Raw genomic sequence first — 20,039 nt, forward strand, 5'->3', positions numbered from 1 at the left:
TTTGCTTTAACTATGGTGGTATGCGAACATTTTACACATTTGTTTTCCAAATACACCTCAACTTGGCCCCTGAGGTAGCGATCGTGCCCTTTTGAACGTCAGATACGTCGCGCTCCACTTCCGCATTACTGCAACGACTGCACCGTTTTCAGCATCCGTCCGACACGCTTCATGTACCCTCCACTGCTAGTACTGCCACCTGCCGTATGTGAGTGGTTACGAGTATTGACGCCAGTCATAGACAGTTCCACAAAAATCGAATCCAGTCATCATATTTTCCATTCTAAGAATGATTCTATTTTCTTATACATCATAGACATTCTTTTGAAACATTACTACACTCCTCATTAATTTGACTGGTTTGTGCCACATTTGTATATTTAGTCTCTATTTCTATGCCTCAAGAAATTTCGTAGAATGTACAAATCTTTGGCATGTTCTATGTCAAATCCATCTCAAAATTGTATATTGTGAACGATATTTCACATTTTATCCATCACAAGAATAATCTTTTATATTTTTCCATATTTACGATACTGGTAACATCACTCAAGAAGATATTAACTTTGAAACTCCTGTGTACTACTGATCATAACGACAGACCTGTAAACCACTTCTAAATAATGCTATGCAGACACGCAAACAGCTCCTAAATTACCGAAATAATTACAGAACAGACATGCAAACTCCTCCTAAATAATGCAGCACACGTGAAATGAACTGTTAAACTACGCAAATAATGCATAGCGCAGCCCACAGACCCACTTGCAAAATAATGCAACAGACACCCAAACAACGTAACCAGACACCACACCCTGTACCCTGTCCACTAGATGCTGACAGCCCCGCAAAGTGATGTCAAACCACACACAGGTGCCAGTTCAAGTCCAGCACACATGAGGTGGTGACATCTCTTTCATACTTGGTATCTGAGAAATTCCTCTCTAAATACGTGGTCACCTAGCCACTGTTGCTGATGCCACCGGACGGGAGCGAAGACTTACTTACAGAGTGCAGACACTCCAAGCTGGGCCACACGCGCATGTGTTCACTGCTACCCTCCCTCTACTTGCTGTCCAGCGAAGACACTGCAGAAATCCATTCCAGAATATCACAAGCTGCTTTCTCCCAAGCGATTCTAATGGACCATGTGTGACATGTGGCTGATGCATCACCACGCAGTTACATACCATTGCAAATGCATCTAGTAACATTCTCAATGTTACACTGAAGCCACACGGCTATCTAAAATAATAACCAAGTCGAACTCTAGTAAACTGCATAGTCTCCCAGAAAAAACACTACTGGCCATTAAAATTGCTATACCGCGAAGATGATGTGCTACAGACGCGACATTTAACCGGCAGGAAGGAGATGCTGTGATATGCAAATGATTAGCTTTTCAGAGCATTCACAGAAGGTTGACGCCGGTGGCGACAACTACAACGTGCTAACATGAGGAATGTTTCCAACCGATTTCTCATACACAAACAGCAGTTGACCGGCGTTGCCTGGTGAAACGTTGTTGTGATGCCACGTGTAAGGAGTAGAAGTGCGTACCATCACGTTTCCGACTTTGATAAAGGTCGGATTGTAGTCTATCTCGATTGCGGTTTACAGTATCGCGACATTGCTGCTCGCGTTGGTCGAGATCCAATGACTGTTAGCAGAATATGGAGTCGGTGTCTTCAGGAGGGTAATACGGAACGCCGTGCTGGATCCCAACGGCCTCGTATCACTAGCAGTCGAGATGACAGGCATCTTATCCGCATGGCTGTAACGGATCGTGCAGCCACGTCTCGATCCCTGAGTCAACAGATGGGGACGTTTGCAAGACAACAACCATCTGCACGAACAGTTCGACGACGTTTGCAGCACTATGGACTATCAGCTCGGAGACCATGGCTGCGGTTACCCTTGACGCTGCATCACAAACAGGAGTGCCTGCGATGGTGTACTCGACAATGAACCTGGGTACACGAATGGCAAAACGTCATTTTTTCGGATGAATCCAGGTTCTGTTTATAGCATCATGATGGTCAGATCCGTGTTTGGCGACATCACAGTGAACGCACATTGGAAGCGTGTATTCATCATCGCCATACTGGCGTATCACCCGGTGTGATGGTATGGGCTGCCATTGGTTACACGTCTCGGTCACCTCTTGTTCGCATTGACGCCACTTTGAACAGTGAACGTTACATTTCAGATGTGTTACGACCCGTGGCTCTACCCTTCATTCGATCCCTGCGAAACCCTACATTTCAGCAGGATAATGCACGACCGCATCTTGCAGGTCCTGTACGCACAGGCCTTTCTGGATACAAAAATGTTCGACTGCTGCTCTGGCCAGCACATTCTCCAGATCTCTCACCAATTGAAAACGTCTGGTCAATGGTGGCCAAACAACTGGCTCGTCACAATACGCCAGTCACTACTCTTGATGAACTGTGGTATCGTGTTGAAGCTGCATGGGCAGCTGTACCTGTACACGCCATCCAAGCTCTGTTTGACTCAATGCCCAGGCGTATCAAGGCCGTTATTACGGCCAGAGGTGGTTGTTCTGGGTACTGATTTCTCAGGATCTAGGCACCCAAACTGCATGAAAATGTAATCACATGTCAGTTCTAGTATAACATATTTATCCAATGAATACCCGTTTATCATCTGCATTTCTTGTTGGTGTAACAATTTTAATGGCCAGTAGTGTGCTTAATGTGAGCTTTTGTAGGAGTTTTCGCGATGTATCAGCTTGTATGCACGGAAATTCTTTCCCTAACAGAACCTGTTTAGAAAAATAGCGTAGGAAAACATCGAATGCACTCCTAACGTGATTCCCTGTCCATCACGTGTTACCCTTCCTGCTTTCAACACACACAAAGGATGCCTTGCGAACAAATCGAGCACTATGATTGGCTCTTATTAAATTAACCTGCCGAGTTATTGATCCAACCAGAATCAAAGCACCATCCACCTTTTCTTTCTTTTTGCAGACGAGACTTTCAGTGGTAAAATAATTTTGCACAGATCGCTAAATTGCATTGACTGTTAAACCTGCAAAGTTGTCTACAGATCGTCAAATACATACGAGACTCACAAGAATATTGGAAGTGAGGAACATATTTACCTGTGTAACTACAATTAAATATTACGATTGCTGCTGCAGTCTGACACCGACCGATGTGCAGGTAATGTCTCCTTGTGATGGCTGTGCTTGCGGAACAGATACCAGTATCTATAGCGCACATAATTTTCCATGTAAAAATCTCCCTCATACACTCACAGTTATCGATGTGCTGAATCTATACGTCTCTCACAATAGCACATGAATTCATCTTCTCTTGTCATGCCACAACATAAACCACAGTAACTTTACAATGCACTATATACACATTTTACACAACATAAGCCATAGTAACTTTAAAATGCAATATATACGCATTTTACACAAACAGTGCAGTTATCTTTTATATCTGTGCAGCACCCGAAAAAATTATGGTATGCCTACACTCACACTGGCTATATGTCACGATTCTCTTCAGTCCTAGGGAAGCACCGTCCGCCTTTTCTTTCTTTCTACAGACATAACATTCAGAGGCAAAAAAGGTATTTTACACTGGTCTCCATATTGCACCGACAACTAAACCTCACAAAGTGTCATACAGATCGTCAAATACAGAAAGACTCTTACTCAATTACACTGCTCTCCCACTGAGGACAGGAGCTTCAATATTACAGCGTGAAACCGATCTCCAACCCAGCCATTTATCACTGCGTTCTGTGTCGATGTAGTAAACATACAATTCATATCCTCCACCATACAAAATCATCCTTTTACATCAGAAAGCTGTCAGTGGATCGAAGTCACTCTCAGAACTGTTGTGCCAAGTTCCTAAATCTCTGTCTTACCAGTGTTTAATCAACCTGAAACTTTCCGGCGTCTCCAGGTCTCTTCAGCGTATACAGCCATCTTTCATTATTCTTAAAGCAAGTGTTAACTATGATTAAGTGGTGCTCTGTTCAAAATTCTACCGGGCGGCTTCCTAGTTCAGTGGATTATTTCTGTTTCATCTCTTCTTTACTGATGTGATCTATGCAACTTTTCATTGTTTTAGTAAAATTCGAATTCTGGAATATTTACCTCGTCTTTTTTGCTGAAGGAGTTTCGGAAAACCTTGTTTAATAACCTCTTTAGTGGCGCTGTCATTGGTAACTCGCAGTAAAGGTATTGATTGTGTATTGTCAATGAGGGGTTCTAGGCACTGCAGTCTGGAACCGCGCGACCGCTACGGTCGCAGGTTCGAATTCTGCCTCGGGCATGGATGTGTGTGATGTCCTTAGGTTAGTTAGGTGTAAGTAGGTCTAAGTTCTAGGGGACCGATGACCTCAGAAATTAAGTTCCATAGTGCTCAGAGCCATTTGAACCATTTTTGTATTGCCAATGTTGTATTATACATCCGATGAGAATCTTCTTGGGTATTCTGCCTGACATCGAAACAGTTTCGTTGCGGAAACTACTAAAAGCATCTGGCAGAGAAATCTGTGCAAAATGTCGAGCTGCTTAAACATTGTTCTGATTCTTTGTGTATCTTTGGGGTCAGTTCCGTCTCTTATTAATTCATTTGGAAAAAATCCCTCAACTGTCAGCTATACTATTTCTTTGAGTTTAAGTGACAATTGGTCTACAGTTATTTAGTTAGTTTCGAAGGAATGGAAACTGTTCCCTAGAAAGACATCGAGCGAACTTTGGTTCGCTTTTCTTTTTAGTTGACTTATTTTGTGTTTATTTTTCTTTGGATTTCGATGTTATAGTATTCAGGGAACCTACTGCTGCTTCATCACACTGATACAAAACTGTGCTTCCATCCATATACCTAATAACAACTGTGTATTGGTGTCTGCTTCTGACCGTGCACTGAACAAACAGTAGCTAGTGTTCCTAAACTTAATCTGCCTGACTGCTCAATGGCACTTGGAACAGCTGTTTTATGTTGTATGGGAGTTGACATGTATAATTTAATACATACGCGTAATTGTACAAGTGTGGCAAATTTCAGTAACTTAATGGTAGCTAAAATGCCAGCTTTCACTGCATAATAGAATGTTTTAAAATTTATGATGCCCCAGCGCCTTAAGGCCAACTTCAGCGGTACAGTACAGAAGAGAAGTCAGAATTTTAAGATATACATAGGTACATAGCTAAGTATAACAGTTTTCCACAATGCTGCTTCTGTATGCAACGTTTTGCCCCTTGATGTGTGTCTCAGATCAGGGGCAGCCAAAAAGTCAGAGCATTGGCAGTGCTCAGTTTCCTGCCTGGCTGCGCACGTGAACCCCCCTTCTCCCAGCCATGGCACATTGTCTGAGCTGAAGGAGGGGCAAGAGGGAGAAATTGCTAAAGGACCGCATTTATATGAAGACGGTAACTGTTCTCGAAAGAACAGAATACTCTTGATGACCGTGCAGCTTTTCCCTGGAATAAATGATGACTAACTGAGACCCTCAGCTGCCGACAGGTGTTGTTGATATACCTCGATGTGGACAGCTGAAAATGTGTGCCCCGACCGGGACTCGAACCCGGGATCTCCTGCTTACATGGCAGACGCTGTATCCATCTGAGCCACCGAGAATGTGAGTCTTACGGGAAGCGTGCAAGGGATAAGTCCCTGCAGTCGCGCTTTTCATCTGTGTCCTCGGTGGCTCAGATGGATAGAGCGTCTGCCATGTAAGAAGGAGATCCCGGGTTCGAGGCCCTGTCGGGGCACACATTTTCAGCTGTCCACATCGAGGTATATCAACAACACCTGTCGGCAGCTGAGGGTCTCAGTTAGTCATCATTTGGACCGCATTTAAATGGAAATGCTGTCGCATTGCGTTCATCTTGATTTCCTAGTTCCTCAATAGCATAGATCACAAACAAAACAAATTTTCCGTATTATTTAATTACTTTTGGCGCGCTGAAGACATAATACAATTTTCGTCTGGTGCAGACTGTTAGCATACGGACAGAGACAGACAATTTCACGGATTTTCGCGCTCGGGTTGTCATGTAACTGTGACTTATTTAGTTTCATACTCGAAAGAAAGTCTTTCACACGCATACGTTGTTACAGCCGTAACCAAACAATGTAGATATCGAGGACAGTTTTGTCTTTAAAATGGAAATTACACTGTAGATCAATCAGTTACATGTGCAGATGTACAGGTGTGCTTTCAACTGAAATGGCAAACGGTCTCGAAAACGGATGCAAGAGTGGCAGTGTCCACAAAGGTTTAGAAAACCATCTTTGTAATTCCTTCAAGGCCACAACGAATTCATCAAATATCGGGTCTTCTCTAACACCACTGAAAGAGAAATGTATGATGTTTTTCATCAGAATTTGTACCTTCCGCAACGAGATTTCCTTTTCAAATGCATTTCTATGAAATCAGAAATAAAGTTCTCACCTGGCAATGTCTTATGGTAAGGAGTGTGCAGTCAAGTTCACGTAAAATGCGAGGTCTGTAACAGCGGGTTTTAAATCGAAGAATCGTTCCGGGCATGTCCCTTGACTTAACCAATGTACTTTGCAGTAATATACGTGGTGGTCAGAAACAGTCCGAGAAGCTTGTAAATGTGTTGCAGGGTAGGTCGTGCTGAGAAACAATTGTTAAGAAAAAAACTCGATGGGCTGCGCCTTTACGCAGTTAACTAGCATTGAAGTTAGCAAATGACGTCGTTGCGAGCGCAAATTTAAGCAGCCTGTCTGAGACGGCGGTGTCAAACGCGTTCTCCGTCTGGTTTCCTAAAATCGGACAAGAGAGTGATGCAAAAATTGGACGTGGGACGTAGAACGCGTATCACTTGTCTTGGCCGTCACAGTGATAATGAGTACAAGATAAGAGTTTTCACTCACAGTGGTGACAGATCCGCTCCCTACCCAACACACTGAAACGCCTCTCAGCGTATAATCACCGCCAGACGTCAGTTTGACAAGTCCACCATCAAACCATAGCGCTTGTTACTTAAATAAGTCTGCTCTGTGGATTACGAACTTCTGCGCCCTTGTAAGACGATGGGTCAAGGAACTATTCCGGCAAGAGTAAACAAGAGAAGATACACATAAAAAGTATAAAATGTATCTCATTACGGTTGTAGATGATATTTCCTGAAGATAGCCTTATAAATAGTCCGAGATTTAACTGATCTCCATGTAAGGCACAGTAACAAATGATATATGTCCGCCGGCCGAAGTGGCCGTGCGGTTAAAGGCGCTGCAGTCTGGAACCGCGAGGCCGCTACGGTCGCAGGTTCGAATCCTGCCTCGGGCATGGATGTTTGTGATGTCCTTAGGTTAGTTAGGTTTAACTAGTTCTAAGTTCTAGGGGACTAATGACCTCAGAAGTTGAGTCCCGTAGTGCTCAGAGCCATTTTTGATATATGTCCAAGCCATGTCTCTTCACGTAAACCTAATATATTTTAGCTGTGGTGTACTCATTACGAGCAGCAGACGCTGCTACGACTCACTTGAAATTTAAAATAACTAATCCTTATGGCTTTTCCATATCTGTTTCAGAATCGTCGTGGGACGGATTGAGAGGTGAGATAACCATGTCCGAGTAATGCATTTGCGTAAGTTAGAATAAACTTGCATCAGGGACACCGTCTGAAGGTAAACTCTGTCCCTGAAAAGGTGAGCCTAAGCATGCATTCTCCTACGTTCACTATAACGCTCTAGCCTAATGCATAGTACAAATACTTTCGTTACTTAAAGTAACGCTTTGATTTTCCCGTTTCACATTTTCATCCTTATACCAAACAAAAAGGAAGATGATGATCTAAAAAGGTAAGGCTGCTCTTACAACAAATCACAAATATTACCACACCGGTGTGAATATAAGGAAAACATATATTTTAATAGTACTCTTACGCAACCAATTGGAATATCATCCACTTATCAATAATTCTTACATACTGTCGAGTTCTGGTCCTTGAACACGCAGCTTATTCCTTTGTGGGAGAAACAGAACAGCAAGAATATTTGTCGAACTGCACATACGGAATGAATTTATTGCACTATTGGAAACAAACTTATGAAAGTTCAATTGAGTGATTCTCTAGTAAATTTGTGAAACATTTAAATGTGTCAACGTAATATACAAACTAATGTTTCCAAAATAACTACTGGTCTGCAGAACAAATACTGGAAAAAAATGACCTCCACTGACATCTGCCTGGAGTGAAACCAGTACTTAGCAATAGAGCATTTTTTTTATCGATACATTTGCTCTCTGAATCCAATGGCACATAGTGTTGCGCGTAACGGTTCTCACCAGCACGAACGTACGGCAGTGGCTTAGGAAACCAAATGCCATGCGAAATATTAAAACGTAAACAAATACTATTTTCAACACAAACTTGTGTGTTTTTAAATGGACACCCCCTATTATTTCGTATGCAATCAATACCACGAAAAATCACAAACATAATGGCATTGGTTGCATAGCAATACGTCAATTACAACCCGAGAAATCGCGAAGCAAATGTAACGCTTGAAATAAATGAAGCGAACAGCTAGCGCACGTCCTGAGATTCAAGCGTGCACCTCACGCCGCCTGTGTCAGGGGCTCACACAATGGGAAGGTATGCACAATCCACAAAAATAAACAAGTAACACGTCCAATGCAAAGTTACGTTTTTCAAATTGTAAATATATGTTTATTCTAGCGAAATGACAACTAGAGCTATAATTAGAAATAACACACTTGAATTCACTTTGCTAAGCACATTTACTAGCGCCCTGTCGTCCACAGAAACTGTATTGTTGTGCAGCATAGAAAATACACCCACATCTTGACCAATGACACTATGTTAAGCAACATATGTTTAGAAGTGCCCTCCGTTTGCATCAATACATGTTTGGCTACGGGTAACGAGAGAGTGTTGCACAGATTGTAAAGTTTGTACAGTTGATACTGCCGCACACCCGCAGTAAAACGAAGTTGCATGTCCTCTACTGTCGTTGGGGATTTTTGATACAATGTGTCTCTCAATGCGCCCCAGAGAAGTCTAATGGCGTCAAGTCGGGGGATCGTACTGGCCATCGCACAGTACCTCCTTGCCCCATCCAGCTATTTGGAAATGTCGCATCTAGAACGTCTCTGGCAACTTTTGCATTGTGTGTGGGACGTCCATCATGTTGGAGCCACATTGATAGACGAGTTTCCAATCCTAGATCCTCCATGAGAAGAGCTAGTGTGAGTCGAAGAAATGATGCACATCACTGTCCATTCAATGTTTCACCGTCAGAATGGGGGCCTAGAATATGATTAACAATGATACCGCACAAAACACTGACACTCCACCGTCGTTGATGAGCAACTTGGCGAATCCAGTGGGAATTTTGCACGGACTAGTAGTACATGTTCCGCAGTTTCAGGTTACCATGATTTGTAAATGAAGCCTCGTCCGTAAACAACGTATTGCTTAGGAATACTGGATTACCCTGCAACTGCTGAAGTGCAAAACGACAGAATGCAGTGCGGGATTCAAAGTCATTCCCGTACAGTTCTTGGTGCAGTGAGATATGGAACGGATGAAAGCGATGCCGATACAGGATTCTGCGCACACTACTGCGGCTCATTCCTACACCTCGTGCAATTTCTCGTACACACCCCTGAGGATTGTGCGCCACAGCAGCCAGAACAGCAATTTCGTTTCCATTGCCAGTCGCTGGCGGTGTACGTCGACGTTTTGTGAGAGCCCAGCCTCCTGTTTCCGTGAGTGTCTTGCAGATGTCACCCATGGATCGAAGTGACGGACACCGCCGATCTGGATAGCGTTCAGCATACAGTGTCACAGTTGCAGTTGCATTTCTGTGACATTTGCAGTAAACTGAAATAATATACATGGTGTTACAAAAACGTACGGCCAAACTTTCAGGAAACATTCCTCACACACAAATAAAGAAAAGGTCTTACGTGGACATGTGTCCGGAAACGCTTAATTTCCATGTTAGAGCTCATTTTAGTTTCGTCCACCTAAGCTCAATGGAGCACGTTATCATGATTTCATACGGGATACTCTACCTGTGCTGCTAGAACATGTGCCTTTACAAGTACGACACAACATGTGGTTCATGCACGATGGAGCTCCTGGACATTTCAGTCGAAGTGTTCGTACGCTTCTCAACAACACATTCGGTGACCGATGGATAGGTAGAGGCGGACCAATTCCATGGCCTCCACGCTCTCCTGACCTCAAACCTCTTGACTTTCATTTATGGGGGCATTTGAAAGCTCTTGTCTACGCAACCCCGGTACCAAATCTAGAGACTCTTCGAGCTCGTATTGTGGACGGCTGTGATACAATACGCCATTCTCCAGGGCTGCATCAGCTCATCAGGGATTCCATGCGACGGAGGGTGGATGCATGTATCCTCTCTAACGGAGGACATTTTGAACATTTCCTGTAACAAAGTGTGTGAGGAATGTTTCCTGAAAGTTTGGCCGTACCATTTTGTAACACCCTGTATAGTTTTTCTTCATTACTGAAGGCCGACATATCGACTAGATGACGGCAAATTTAACAAGCCACAAGAGAAGAAGTTTTAATGTGGCAACGTATGTGAATTACGTTACAGTATGAGAGCAGTTCAGCCGACCAGATTAGGAGACACTTGTACACTGAAGGTAGAGCGTGCCGTGGTGATATTGGTATGTTTACCACAGAATACAGGCGCCAGTGAAGGCAAACCCTGCTCTGGGCACAGTATTACATGCGATACATTACGTAAGAAACTGTGACGCCGTTGTTATCCTTTACAAGCCACACATTTCTGAATTTGTGAGGTTTAGAAACGTGAAACCAAGTGTGTTACCACTAATTGTATCTCTAGTTGTCACTTCGCAACAATAAACATTATCAGCAGGACATCCATCATTCTGATGCCGCATTATTGACACATTGTAAGAGTCGGACCAGTTGACGTAAGCTACAGCTCAAGAAGGAGCTAGGCTATCCCCCTTTAGGAGTGCCATCAGTGAAATATGGGCCACTGATGTGCTGTCATACAATACCACACCATACATTAACACTCCACTGACGTAAGTCGATCACATCACGATTACCGGCAGCGTGAGCTGCACGCTTGAGTCTCAGGACGTGCGCTAGCTATGCGCTTCATTTATTGCAAGCGTCAACTTCGCTTCGCAATTTGTCGGCATGTAATTGACGTATTGCGATGCAACCAACGCTATTATCTTCGTGATTTTTCATGGTATTAATTGCATACGAAATAATAGGGGGTGTCCATTTAAAAATACACAAGTTTGTGTTGAAAACAGTATTTGTTTACGTTCTAAAATTTCACGTAATATTTGGTTTCCTAAGCCACTGGCGTACGTTCAAAACCGTTTTTGAATACCAATTGTTGTTCCAGAGGTATTTGAGGTGGCAGAGTTAGGTGATGTGTGTGTGTGTGTGTGTGTGTGTGTGTGTGTGTGTGTGTGTGTGTGTGTCCTCTTGTCAGTTCACGTCTCAACTTCAAACACTTGTAATTTATATTTACGTTTGTACTAAACTGAGTAGCGTACTAGGACTACAAAGAATACCTACACGCTAAGGTGACGCGTTATGATGAATCTGTATGCTATCTTGCATGTAACGACATAGCCGGGAATACTACAAGGAAATTTTTATATCTCTGGTTGATGGATTGTGTCATTCCTATAATCTTCGTATTTAGAGCGCCTGACACATACATGAAGACTGAAAATGAAAAACATTCTCAGTGCCATTTTCATCTTAGAACGCGTATCCAGTCCTTCTGTGTTCCTGACACTGTTGCGTGTCCATAAACTTGTTCCACTTTCCCAGACCATGGAGAAAGTCTGCCAAACATGCGTCAGTAGATGGTGCATGGCTTTCTGTGTCAAGCTGTGCTTCCTTTTGCAGTTCCAAGGACAGAAAAATATGAGAACCTGTTTTTGTTGGTTACAGCTCTATTAATTAAAAACCTAATTCTGTATTTCTGTACCTGTATTATCAAAAATGAAACGTAGTGCCTCAGTATCAACGGCACTGGCAACGAAAACTTCCTACGCGCTGTTTTGTGTAAATCTGACGTTCACCAGATAGTGGCTGTGCATAAAATACAAATTGATTCTGGCAAAGAAGAAAACAGTAAACGACCACTGTTAATACTGTAACGCTGTTTTCTCCACAAACAGCACCGTTACCTGTACAGAAACGAACGTTCAACTCCAGATGGCTGTTCACTTTTACATTACATTTGTTGTTCTTTACATAAATTGTTGGAAAATTTAAAAAAAATTAATGTAAACGACAACAAATGTAATATAAATGCGAACAGCCGTCTGAAGATGAATGTATTATTTCGAAACTATTTGTGGAAATAAACAGCGTTATTAACAGTGGCCGTTTATGGTTTTCTTCTTTACAAGAAAGAATTTGGAAAAACTTTCTTATTCGCAGTTAAAATCAGTTCGTATCCTGGTATGACACAAAGAACATTATTAATAAAGTATTTATTTTGTACTTCGTCTCATCTTTTGAGCGGTAATCCGATAATTAGCATAATTCTGTGGCATAGTATATCTTCTCAATATTTTAGATACAAATCAGTTATGTACATACAGAATACAATCATTTTTCATTCACCTGGTAATCTCATATTTGGCACCTAGAACGTTTTCCATAATCATTCTTCATATGATTTATGTCTTCAGTGGAGTCACCATCAGCCTCGCGTTAGTTGTTGCTGACAACACTGATTCTAAGCCGAGGAGGACACGAAACGTATTAGATGGTCAACCAGCGCAGCAAGATTCCCTGCGAAGTTCTGTGGTGCAAGAAGGTCATTAGGAGGCACGAAACACACTCTAAAAGAAAAAAAAAAAACATAAGCAATTCACTGGGACAGAACAATAATGAAATAAGACATTTCTTTCGAGTGGTTACTCGGGTTACGTATAACCTTTTATACTCATATGAGCTACATTTTCTACCTATTTCAAAGTGGTGTTCGTCGAGTCGCTACCTACTTTGATATGAAACACGAAACTCTCCAGTAACAAAAGGTGTGACAGCTGCTGACAGATTACGACGTCACTCGTAGTTGTGCACAGCAGCTTATCTAGCGTTGTAAACGGCATTTGCTATTCGAACCTCTGCATACTCTTTTGTCTTCCGTGCACCTTTACTCTGAAATTATAAAAGATTCAAACTATAAACGACTCGTTCTTGTCTTTTCGACCAACAGTGCAGCTCCTGAGACGCAAAATGAAAGGAAATCACCTGTGATGTCAAATTTGTGACACTGTTAAGAGTACACCATTCAAGAGACAGAAATTAAGAGGCATATACGAGGGCAGTTCAATAAGTAATGCAACACATTTTTTTTCTGAAACCGGGGTTGTTTTATTCAGCATTGAAATACACCAGGTTATTCCCCAATCTTTTAGCTACACAACACTATTTTTCAACGTAATCTCCATTCAATGCTACGGCCTTACGCCACCTTGAAATGAGGGCCTGTATGCCTGCACGGTACCATTCCACTGGTCGATGTCGGAGCCAACGTCGTACTGCATCAATAACTTCTTCATCATCCGCGTAGTGCCTCCCACGGATTGCGTCCTTCATTGGGCCAAACATATGGAAATCCGACGGTGCGAGATCGGGGCTGTAGGGTGCATGAGGAAGAACAGTCCGCTGAAGTTTTGTGAGCTCCTCTCGGGTGCGAAGACTTGTGTGAGGTCTTGCGTTGTCATGAAGAAGGAGAAGTTCGTTCAGATTTTTGTGCCTACGAACACGCTGAAGTCGTTTCTTCAATTTCTGAAGAGTAGCACAATACACTTCAGAGTTGATCGTTTGACCATGGGGAAGGACATCGAACAGAATAACCCCTTCAGCGTCCCAGAAGACTGTAACCGTGACTTTACCGGCTGAGGGTATGGCTTTAAACTTTTTCTTGGTAGGGGAGTGGGTGTGGCGCCACTCCATTGATTGCCGTTTTGTTTCAGTTTCGAAGTGATGAACCCATGTTTCATCGCCTGTAACAATCTTTGACAAGAAATTGTCACCCTCAGCCACATGAAGAGCAAGTAATTCCGCACAGATGGTTCTCCTTTGCTCTTTATGGTGTTCGGTTAGACAACGAGGGACCCAGCGGGAACAAACCTTTGAATATCCCAACTGGTGAACATTTATGACAGCACTACCAACAGAGATGTCAAGTTGAGCACTGAGTTGTTTGATGGTGATCCGTCGATCATCTCGAACGAGTGTGTTCGCACGCTCCGCCATTGCAGGAGTCAGAGCTGTGCACGGCCGGCCCGCACGCGGGAGATCAGACAGTCTGGCTTGACCTTGCGGCGATGACGAGACACGCTTTGCCCAACGACTCACCGTGCTTTTGTCCACTGCCAGATCACCGTAGACATTCTGCAAGCGCCAATGAATATCTGAGATGCCCTGGTTTTCCGCCAAAAGAAACTCGATCACTGCCCGTTGTTTGCAACGCACATCCGTTACAGACGCCATTTTAACAGATCCGTACAGCGCTGCCACCTGTCGGAAGTCAATGAAACTATACGAGACGAAGCGGGAATGTTTGAAAATATTCCACAAGAAATTTCTGGTTTTTTCAACCAAAATTTGCCGAGAAAAAAAAAGTGTTGCATTACTTATTGAACCACCCTCGTACATACAATATCTTCGACACTTTCTTGAACTTTCCATACAGTTAAGTAGCTGTCCTGGAGACATGTACAGGGCACACACACATACAAAAGCACGTGCGCTGGCACATAGGTAGGACTGGAGCATCCTATCCCCCTGACTTCAGCAGGTCTGATCTGCGCCTACTTGTTCGCTAGTGAGGTGGTCCGTCCTGGGCCTCGTGGACATCTTCCACCTGGCGTCGTTCTTCGACATGCCGAAGACGGTGAGCGACGCGACGTCCGACGGCTGGGTGGAGGCTGTCGACTCCGGGGTCACCTCCAACGTGACCACCTACTGCATGGAGGACGACCCGCGAGTCTGCATGCTCTACGACGCCAACGGCGTCGCCGCCGGAATCGACGTCAGCGTGAGTACTGCCTTTCCTCGTTCTCCCTCTGTCGTCTGAAATGTGTAGTACCCGAAACCAGGGCCTCTGACGTGGAGGTGGACAGCGACAATAGCGTGCATGTCCTCAATGCTGCCTCAGACTTCGACTACGACAGACGGCACTTGTAATGCCCGACAAGTCGCCGTTAAAGTCGATGGCAGACTCATAGAGGAAGTACGTTGCTTGAGTCCAGTACAGTAGACAAGACAAAGACAATGAATGACCTAATAGAAGTTGAGCGGATCACATTAGGAAAGCAGCAGCAACATGGATGCGTTTATCTGGGGACCTAATTGCATGAAAGAGTTTATAGGAAGCGTTTGTCAAGCAGTTGATGTGAAACAGGTGATTGTAGCGATGTTGATGATTATCTAGTAAATACTACTCTAACTTATGGTAATATTCATTATTTCACAGTATTATTTAAAATCGAACTTCATCGATGTAGTTGAATTCCGTGACTGTTTCTTTAGAGGGGTAGAAAAATAACCGCTACTATTTACAATAGGAAGTGATTTCATTTAACACACGACCAGTTTCGGGCTTGTGCCCATTTTCGACTGGCTTTTATTCACGTACATCTTTCCTCTGAGATCACTGTTTTTTTTTGATTTAAATAGTCGTTTCTAACAATGAGTATGGAAACATATACATGAATGTAAACCACTTGAACACGGGCAAAAGCCCGAAACCGATCGTGTGCCACATAAAACCACATTCTGTGGTCATTGGTAGCGGTTATTATTCTACACCATATTTAAAGTTGTGACTAAATAAAACACATGGAACAAAAAAATCAGCCACTCCGCGGAGACCTCGCGTCAATACCACTTCCAGGCTCGTGAAAGACCCACAAGTTTATACGAGTATGTGGGTGTAATGTTCATCCGAAGTGGCTCGTTGGAGACTGGATCCTGTGGAACTTCCAAGGACTGGGGGCCGCTGATTAGCCGCTGTTGACCCCCCTGGATTCCACCACCTTACCAGTAGCTCATGAAGCAAATTAGTTTTACATCACACATATCCTAATGGCAGTTATAAGACGTGTAGAAGTATGGCCTATGGCCCTCACTGACCACATAGCACACATCTGTGATATTGCTCTCTGTCCCTTCTGCATATGGAGCAGTCGACTCCGCTGGAAGTACGACACTAACCACATCGCCTCACAGTTGTGCAGGGACGGAGTGGAGACCACATGGCACAAAGTTGTTCGCCATCACATTCAATTCAGATCAGCATTAACTTAATGAATCAAATGTACAAAGTCAGTTCCCTGGCGGATAATGATGATGTATAGTAGGGATGCAGCAATACGCAATATTATACCATCCTTCGAGAGTGTTCCACTATGCCTCCCTCACGAGGTCACCAGATGCTGATGAATAGCGCCAAGGTAAAGATCGTCGCACTGGTGGTCCTTCAGCTACACAGATCCACTATAAGGGTGTGAGCTCATGACAGTATGTCTCAGGAACGGCCTTCGATCCATCAACTTTGAACTTAAAAATTCCCATTGGAATTTTACAGGACTTCCCAATGGCTGTTGAAACCATGTTGGACTGAGATCTGAAGAGAATTGCTGTCCCCCATAATGTGTCACCTGAGGCTTTCTTTGAAGGCCTAGTAGTGTCAATACACAAACATAAAGGTGGAAACTGAATGCGAGACTACCAGCCTTCGATAATGCTTAATAGTGACTCGACAATTTTCACACAGCTGGTGTAAAACCGAATATGATGTTCAATCTACCACATCACTCCACAGCCCAAACTTCCCTAGGAGGTCAATACAATATCAGATCTGCTCTGTGCCAATATAGGAATTTAATCTTCCTAGAATGGATCCAGCACCAGCTGTGCATCCCGGCCTCACTGGATTTTAGTCAGGCAATTGATTGTGTCAACCGTGTCACTGAAATGCTATGCACGATGCTATATCCGAGTGCCTTCATTGATGCAATAATGCACCTTCTGCAGGCGGCACCAACATGGGTACTTGTCAGTGGCTGCCTGACAGATACCCTCCACATCAACCATTTCGTGCACGAGGGCTGTTCTGTTCCTATGGTTCTTTATGGTTTGACCTTGGAACCTTTTGTTGTGTGGCCTGAGCCAACGAGTAAAAGGACTCCAATTGGCCGATGAGTTTTCCAATCCATGGTGTATGCTGATGATGTGGTGTTCAACATCCGTGGAGTTGATGACATAAGAGATATAATGTCCTAGGTTGTAATATACGGAACAGCATCAGAAAGTAAACTCAACATCGACAAGTCACTAAAGCTACTTATAGGGTCAGGTTTCTCGCAAGGGAGCGTTGCCCCTCTCTGCTTACCAATGCTCTATGATGCCTAGGACTGGACTTCACACCCAACATCCTGCACATGATAACACTGAACTATAGACGCCTATGGGCCAGCATAGTGGATCATCTCTTATGGTCTCTAAATATCGTGCTGTGAGCACATTATGCCAACTTAGCACCATGGCTTCCACACGTCACATAATCCCTGGGACAGGCTTGTAGTGTTATGGCCATTGCAGCTTCTTTGTCAGAAAAGGGATGTTGTTTAAAATTAGATACAACTCCTTCACTCCACTCGAGGACAGAAGGCATCTCAGTCTCGTCAACACCTGTAACAGGGCGGTGATCTTCTACATCAGTGCCCACCTAAAGCTGTGGCATAGATGCCCATTGCGCCTTACGACCTCATTACTGATCATGATGGAACCAGCCTCTCTCGACCCATCAGTTATGTTAGGAGACATCCTGGCTCCCTTCAGTCATCTGGGGCAATTTTATTTGGTCCACAGTTACCTTGTGTACTGCTTTCTGTTACTGTTACCTTTATTTAAATATTAACACGTAACATGAACTTCTTACGAGCATAAACGACCATTTAGTTTCGTCCACGACACAAATAAAGTTAATAGAAAATATTAGCGGATACAGTAACATCTTCTGTATCCAGTGAGGTTTGTTTTCATAAATGTGTATTACTGTAATTGCTGCATAAGATGATAATAATAATAAAAGGTACAAAAACATAATAGGTAGGCTACACTAGTTGCGCATATGCTATGCACAATAATTCCATTTTGTACATCAGATGTCCGGGCATCCCTTCTTAGAGCCAGTACGTACACATACGAGCAATGTTCACTTCAGAGAACATGTTCAAAGCGACCACCTTGCATCTGCAAACACTTCGCCATTTTCTGCATCATATTTTTCTGGACCCTACGCAATACACCTGCATCCACTGGTGCTGAAGCGGCATGCATTTAATCTGTTAGATTGTGAATATCCGTAGGTGGAATATTATGAACTTGTTCCTTTAAGTGTTCCCACTAATAATGTGCCAGAACATTGGACCTTCATGACCCATCCATTTCCTGGAAACGCTTTGTATAAAAAGACTTGCACATTCATTCCAAAGTGTGGAGGTGTACCATCACGGTGAAACCATTTTCTAATGCATCAGGAAAAATATTGCAAAGAAACGTACGATACAGGGGCGCATTCAAATTGACCGGCAATAGGTAAGGGCCTAAAAGTACTCCTACGATTCCAGCCCACAGTTTTATGCCAAAGTGTGCCTGAAAGTCACGTTCACTGGTGAAATGTGGATTGTGTTCCAAACAAAAATGGCTGTTGTGGAGGTTGAAAAATTATTTCACAAGTGAAGCTATATTCGTCAGTCCATATCACGTTATCTTTTGCTTGGTGCAAAATCCATTCATAAAACTGTACTCGTTAAATGCAGTCCTCTGGCCGATGGTGTTGAGATTTTTTTTATGGTTTTAGGGCGCAAAACTGCTACGGTCATTAGCACCCGATCTGTGACTTAGGAAAAGGAAAAAAAAAAAAAAAACAAGCTGGAAACCAGCAACAATGGGAGCGAAACTCAAAAAAGTGGGAAAACTAAAAACAGAATGAAAGTTTAAAAAACCACTATAGAAGGGGGGTTGCTTGTCCCCACAAAGAGCTTCAAATAACTGACATCATCACACTAACACTAATAAACTCGTGAACGCGATCAGCTGAGCGCGAGTCATCTGCTAAAATGGAAGATATATCAGGCGATAGCTGTAGACGGACGCGTAACGGAGTAAAATAGGGGCACTCAAGTAAAAGGTGTCTCACCGTCCACAGCTGAGAGCAGTGGGGGCAAAGTGGGGGAGGATCGCCACTTAAAAGATGTCGATGGCTAAAAAGACAGTACCCAATCCGGAGTCTGGTTAAAATTACCTCCTCCCGACGATGAGTTCGTGAGGAAGAGGTCCAAGCACAGGGAAGAGCTTTCACATCCCGCAATTTATTACTGGGAAGTGTCGACCAATGTGCGTGCCATAAAAGAGCAACACGACATAAAACACTCCGTAGATCGGCGAAGGGAACCATGCGAACAGCAGGCTGCAGAAGAGAGACTGCAGCCTTGGCCGCTATATCGGCCGCCTCGTTTCCACAGATACCAATATGTCCTGGGATCCAGAGGAACGCCACTGAGATGCCCCCCAAGCCAAGTGGAGGCAGTCCTGAAATCGGTGGACCAGAGGGTGGACAGGGTAGAGAGCTTGGAGACTGAGGAGAGAGCTGAGCGAATCTGAGCATATAATATACTGTATCCGCTGATGGTGGCGGATGTATTGGACACCCTACAAACAGCGTAAAGCTCGTCAGCAAAAACCGGACACTGGTCGGGAAGACGAAATCAATTAGGGGTGTCGCCAACAATATAGGCACTCCCAACACCAAATGATGTTTTATAGCCATCAGAGTAAATAAATGTGGCATCCTTCATATGTGCGCATAGAGCACCAAATGCCCGACGATAAACAAGAGAAGGGGTACCATCCTTGGGAAATTGACAAAGGTCACGGAGCAGGCAGGTCCGGGGCCGGAGCCAAGGCGGTGCTGTAC

The 20,039-nt window shown here is 43.6% G+C and overlaps 1 protein-coding gene across 1 annotated transcript in view; it reads left to right on the forward strand.

The window, feature by feature from the left end:
• The first annotated feature begins 14,936 nt into the window (after positions 1-14,936).
• Positions 14,937-20,039, forward strand: part of LOC126188826 (uncharacterized) — a 45,025-nt gene continuing 39,922 nt past the window's right edge. Inside the window, exon 1 of the mRNA XM_049930439.1 lies at positions 14,937-15,096. Coding sequence (XP_049786396.1) covers positions 14,937-15,096 — 160 coding nt within the window. The remainder of the gene's footprint in view (positions 15,097-20,039) is intronic.

Source organism: Schistocerca cancellata, chromosome 5 (assembly GCF_023864275.1).
Source record: "Schistocerca cancellata isolate TAMUIC-IGC-003103 chromosome 5, iqSchCanc2.1, whole genome shotgun sequence".
Lineage (NCBI taxonomy): Eukaryota > Metazoa > Arthropoda > Insecta > Orthoptera > Acrididae > Schistocerca > Schistocerca cancellata.